Source organism: Bidens hawaiensis, unplaced genomic scaffold (genome assembly GCF_021521415.1).
Source record: "Bidens hawaiensis isolate Kalapana, Puna unplaced genomic scaffold, B.hawaiensis_p1.1 tig00020325_1, whole genome shotgun sequence".
Taxonomy (NCBI): Eukaryota; Viridiplantae; Streptophyta; class Magnoliopsida; order Asterales; family Asteraceae; genus Bidens; species Bidens hawaiensis.
Genome location: NW_027493089.1, coordinates 20,553 through 26,080, shown reverse-complemented (window position 1 = coordinate 26,080; position 5,528 = coordinate 20,553). Strand labels below are relative to the sequence as shown.

The window sequence follows — 5,528 nt, the reverse complement described above, 5'->3', positions numbered from 1 at the left end:
CAGTTAATTCTTTAGGATAAGCACATGCCTTCTAATTAATCAGACTATGAAGATTTTAATCAAAATAAAGGATAATTAAGAACACGGTACCACCTGAATCATTGCAATTATTTGCAGCTGGACCTGTGTTACAACTGAAGATTTGCTGCAGCTTCTGGTCCTTAACGCCACCGGTGAAGTTCTTGATGCCACATCGTGAGACAAAGAAGAGCACGATTGCCTCGCAACTAGGATTAGTGGATTACCCCTTGTGACTAAATTCAAGCTGAAGCGACCAAACTGTCCACAACCGGTTCAGTTTTGCGGTTTGAGCCAGTTTTTTAAGATTATTAGCTTACACTAATTTTTTTAAAATGATCTCAGAAACCATTTTGGTATTTACATCAACACCATGTTATCCAACAAAACGAGCTCTAAAATTAAAATTTGAAAAACAGATTCAAGCATAAAAGATGTAGCTATCTCTCTTCCAACTACACTTTATGGAGCATGTGAGGAAATTATTCTTTTGGTTAAAGCATAAATATGGCTTTAGAAAAACATTTTACAAACAGAAAAATAGATCATTCACATAATTAAATTCGACAAAATAAACGTCTGAAACTAAGAATAAAAAACAAAAGGAAAGAAATCTAACAAGGATTACCTACTTGTTGTACACTATTTTCACCATTTTCAGTTCCACCATCTTTTAACCCTTCGAAAATCTCATGATCATGAAACCCTGCATTTAGTAAATGCTCATAAAATTAACATTTTCTCTATAATCAAGCACGGTAACTTTTACGCTTCTTTCTCCTTAATTAGTTAAAAACAATGAAGTTTAAAATACCTTCACCAAGGGCTTCAATATCATCTACTTCAGGGCCCAAAATCATCACATTGCCTAATGGTGGATCAACCGTCATCCAGTCAGACCTATCAATGTCATTTGAGTGAATCTCCTTCTCCGTCACCCACGCGCCAACAGAATTGATGGCGTCATACGAAATGGGATCAGGGTTTTCATGCTCTTTGTTATCAAACCTACAAGATCGTTTCTATTTCAAATTCTTTCCCGTTAAGAAAAGATTCTACTGAACAGATTATTAAGAGTCATTCGAGACTTACATTTGCTTTAATCTCATGTTGTATTGAACAAATACAATGTCACTCAGCCTCTGGTGTTCTACATAATTCTTTGTTTCGTGAATCTGTTGGAAAGAAATCTTGTTTGGTTCACACCCGACCAAACTGCACGTTTGACTTAAAATACGAATGGCTAAACGAACCAAGTTCGGACAAGCTCCTCCATATGTTGACCACCACTCAGCTATTGTCAAACCAGTCAAACCCAATAATTAAAACATGACTAATCTAATTATAGCTTTAAAAAAATTATAAGAAAATCAGAATATAAAAATAACATTTTGGATTACCAGGAAATAAGGTATCTCTGCCTCGTATAGCGATTTTTCTCCCAAAATCACCAGCAGCCTCGCGATATAATTCTGTCTCTTTAACAATTTTATCTTGGATCGTAGTGTCGGGAACCAATCTTTCAACACAATCATAAACAGATGATCTGATCTGAAGATGAATATCGTTATCAGTGCTGTAGAAAAACTTTGGATTAAGATAAAATCCAGCAGTGTGAAGCGGATGGCGATGAAGTTGTTCCCACCTACGATCTATTATGTTCCAGTAAACCAAATAATCTTTCTCGTCAACAAGCTCCTTTTTAATTGCTTCTTTGGCTCGGTACACCCCTGCATAAACATAACCCACTGCGGGTCTATTTTTTCCGCTCGCAATTCTCAAAAGCCTCAATAAAGGATCTGTTAACTGAGTGATTACTGTACACATTGACCAAAAAGATGGATTGCTGATGTAATCCAAAGTAGTGTATCCTTCTTCCTTCTTGGAGTACGAACACTCCATCCACTCCTCCGAAGTTACCATGGATTGAAGATTGTGTTTGACACTTACCATCCGTTTTAATGTGGAGAAGTCGGTTGACGAGCGTGTAGGGCCCACTACAACAATGTCAACTCCAAAAGTATACTTTCTCATCATATTCAAAATAAGGCTATGATTGTATATAAATCTTGATATTGATCTAGCCTGTTCGAGAATAGTGCTTATCCATTCAAGTTGTCTAAAATCATCCAATATCATATCAACACAATGAATTGCACACGGAGTCCAGAAAACGGTAGGAAAATTGTCGGTTATGTGTTTCCCTACTTCAACGTAACGCCCTTCGTTTTTAGTAACGATTTGAAGCACATTTCTCACTCCAACTTCTTCGACAACTTCCTTAAACAAAGTAAACAAAGCTTCACTGGAGTCCATAATGTTGGTTGCATCAAATGATTTAAGAAACATTAACCCTTCAGGACAATACACCGAGAAATTCAAATACACTTTACCGTTTTCAGATATCCACTCATCAGCTAGAACCGAACAACCGCTTTTTCCCCAACTTCCCATGCACTGATCAGCGTCACTTCTCACTTCTTGAACCGTATTCTTCAAAACCCAACTTCGAAGATCGTGATAAGAAGGCCCCACAGCTCCCGACCCTTGTGACACAATTGTATCAATCATAGGCTGGAAATACGTAGAGTTCACGGCATCCAACGGCACACCAGCGTCTAAAAAAAACCGCCCAATTGCTAAACTAACTTGATGGTTAACCCTTTTCGAATCATCAAACACAACGTTACTCAAAGCTAAAGCATTTGAGCCTTTCCTCACCCTCCCTTTCTTTCTCCTACCAACACCGCGCTTATTACTTACAACACCCTCCTCTTCTTGATTCACCAACAAACTCGACCCCGGCTCAATACCTTCTGTTTCAGTAACGGGAACCATCACACCTTCGGCTGCAACATCCATCGCACATTGATCTCCAAACAAATCATCACCCTCACCCGAGTTCAAATTACCGATATCTTCCGCTAACTTCTGCTTCTTCCTCTTCTTCACCACCACCCCATTCAAACTCTCTTGCATCAACAAGCGAACGTCGGGTTGCACTCTCAAACAACTAGACGCGTTCCCTTTCTGGCCAGCGAGATGTTCTTTAATCCTATGAATCCCACCGCCCTTAAACATTTTCCCACAATAAATACACTTAAGCTGAACCTTATCCCCACTCTTATACATTTGACAATGCTTCCATGCCGGATCATGTTTTTGTGAATTTACCGGTACCGGTTCTAAATCAGACGCCATTTCGTATAACAACACTAGTTACCTCCTAACAATCATATACAACATTATTAGTAGGTAATAATTTCAAGGTGTCAACGACACCGCAAAAATTTGTTGTATCTTCAATTCAAAATTAACAACACTGGTTACCTCCTAATAATAATATACAACATTATTAGCAGATACCAGTTTTAAGGGCAAAAATTCGTTATAGCTTCAATTCCAAATTAACAACACTAGGTACCTCCTAATAATGATATCCAACATTGTTAGCAGACACACGGGCGAAGCATAGTGAGAGCCAAAGGTGCCCCCCCCCCCCTGTTTTTTCATGCAGTAGTGTAAATTTAGCTGTTTTGCGCCCAAAAAATTTATTCGCAGTGTAAATCTATCCGTTTCCAAAAATATGAGCCCGGCCACCCCTTGTTTATGTTTTTTTTAATTACATTTTGAGAACCCCCCCCCCCCGGGTTTCTTGTCCGAGCTTCGCCACTGTTAATAGCAGATACCAATTTTAAGGTGTATAACGACACGGCAAAAATGTGTTGTAACTTCAATTAAAAAATTAACAACACCGGTTACAGCCTAATAATAATATACAACATTATCAGCAGGTACCAATTTTAAGGGCAAAAATTTGTGGTAGCTTCAATTCAAAATGAACAACACTGGGTACCTCCTAATAATAATATACAACATTGTTAGCAGACACACGGGCGAAGCATAGTGAGAACCAAAGGTGGGCCCACCCCCTGTTTTTTCGTGTAGTAGTGTAAATTTAGCCATTTTTCGCCCAAAACCTTTTATACGTAGTGTAAATTTACCCGTCCGACCAAAAATTTGAGCCCGGCCCCACCCCTTGTTTATGATTTTTTAAATACATTTTGAGACCCATACCCCCCCCCCCCCCCCGTTCCAAGCTTCTACCAATTTTAAGGTGTATAACTACACGGCAAAAATTTGCTGTAGCTTCAATTCAAAATGAACAACACTGGTTCTGTTACCTCCTAATAATAATTATATGACATTATTAGCATAAACCAATTTTAAGGGCAAAAATGTGTGGTAGCTTCAATTCAAAATGAACAGCAAATAATAATAATAAATGATTGAAACTTACTTGAAATTATTATGAATATGAATGTTGTTGGTTGAGAATCCGGCGAGACCGAGTTATGGAGGTTAGGGTTAATATATATGTGGATGATGAGTCGATTGGGAAACGGATAAACCGGTTATGTATCCGGGTTGAGTTTAATCCGGGTTTTAATATTGGGCGGTCAAACTCAAAAGTCGTCAGTTCGGTTTTGGATGGTTATAATTTATAAATGGACGGTTTTTATGAAAGGTAAACCCGGGTGTTTCGGGTTGGGTTAAATAACTTGAACCGACAATTACTATATCTTTCTTTTCTTCTTTTTTTTTTATTTTCTTTTTGACAAAACAGAAAAGCTATGATAATGAAAATGATCACAGATGTTATTATATGCTTTGACTACATTTTTTACTATTTTGATAAGACATAGTTGAGTTTTACACTTTATGCATTGAATTTAAAAGAATTAAACCAAATTAATTTAAGTGGATAGATTAAAATTATAGCTTTCTGATTAAACTATTAATAAAACTGTTTTAACAAAAGTTCTCTTTAATAATCATTTCTAGTTATTGTCTGTTTTTTGGAAAGTAACTATTTGATCGTGTATTGGCGGATGATATATAGAGGCTCGTGATTTATTTTCTTAATGACTAATTTGAATCCCTGACAAGTCACTAGCCTCACCTGCTCATCTTTATTTCCCGAGGACTGGAGACCACCCGTAGGTAGAGATGCATAAAAAACTCGAACCTATAATCATGTGTTTAATACCCTTGCCCGACACTGCCCATAGGTTACGGATAGAGTTGCATTTCAGTACCAAAATCCATACCCGAAACTGGGTTTTTTTTTAATACCCGAAACTGGGTTTTTTAAATATCCGATCTATACCCAAAATTACCGAAAAATACATTTAAAAAGTGCAACCATTTAAAAATCAAATCTATTCCTGAAATACACGGAAAAAAAGTAAAAAAAAAACCCCCAAAAATAGGGTTTTTTAATACCCATAAATAGGGTATTCAAATTCTGGTTTTAGAATACCCGGTTCGATACCCGACCCGAACCCGATGCATAGGGTATGTTTTTAGAGACAATACCCGAACTCGACCTGGGTATTGCCAATACCTGTCATATCCGAAGCCAGTTCCATACCCGAAACATGATATTTGAAAACCCAATTCAAGCACCTATACCCTTAGGTGAGGAAACCTATCAGCCCAACCTAAAA

The 5,528-nt window shown here is 37.5% G+C and overlaps 1 protein-coding gene across 1 annotated transcript; it reads right to left on the bottom strand.

The window, feature by feature from the left end:
• Positions 1-378: 378 nt before the first annotated feature.
• On the bottom strand, positions 379-3,250 carry LOC143560332 (uncharacterized). The gene is made up of 5 exons (XM_077048657.1): positions 1,419-3,250; positions 1,111-1,312; positions 833-1,026; positions 647-724; positions 379-413 (listed from the first exon to the last, which is right to left on the bottom strand). Exons 1-5 carry the CDS (start codon positions 3,217-3,219, stop codon positions 379-381), a joined length of 2,310 nt encoding a protein of 769 aa, XP_076904772.1. The 5' UTR covers positions 3,220-3,250.
• Positions 3,251-5,528: the final 2,278 nt, after the last annotated feature.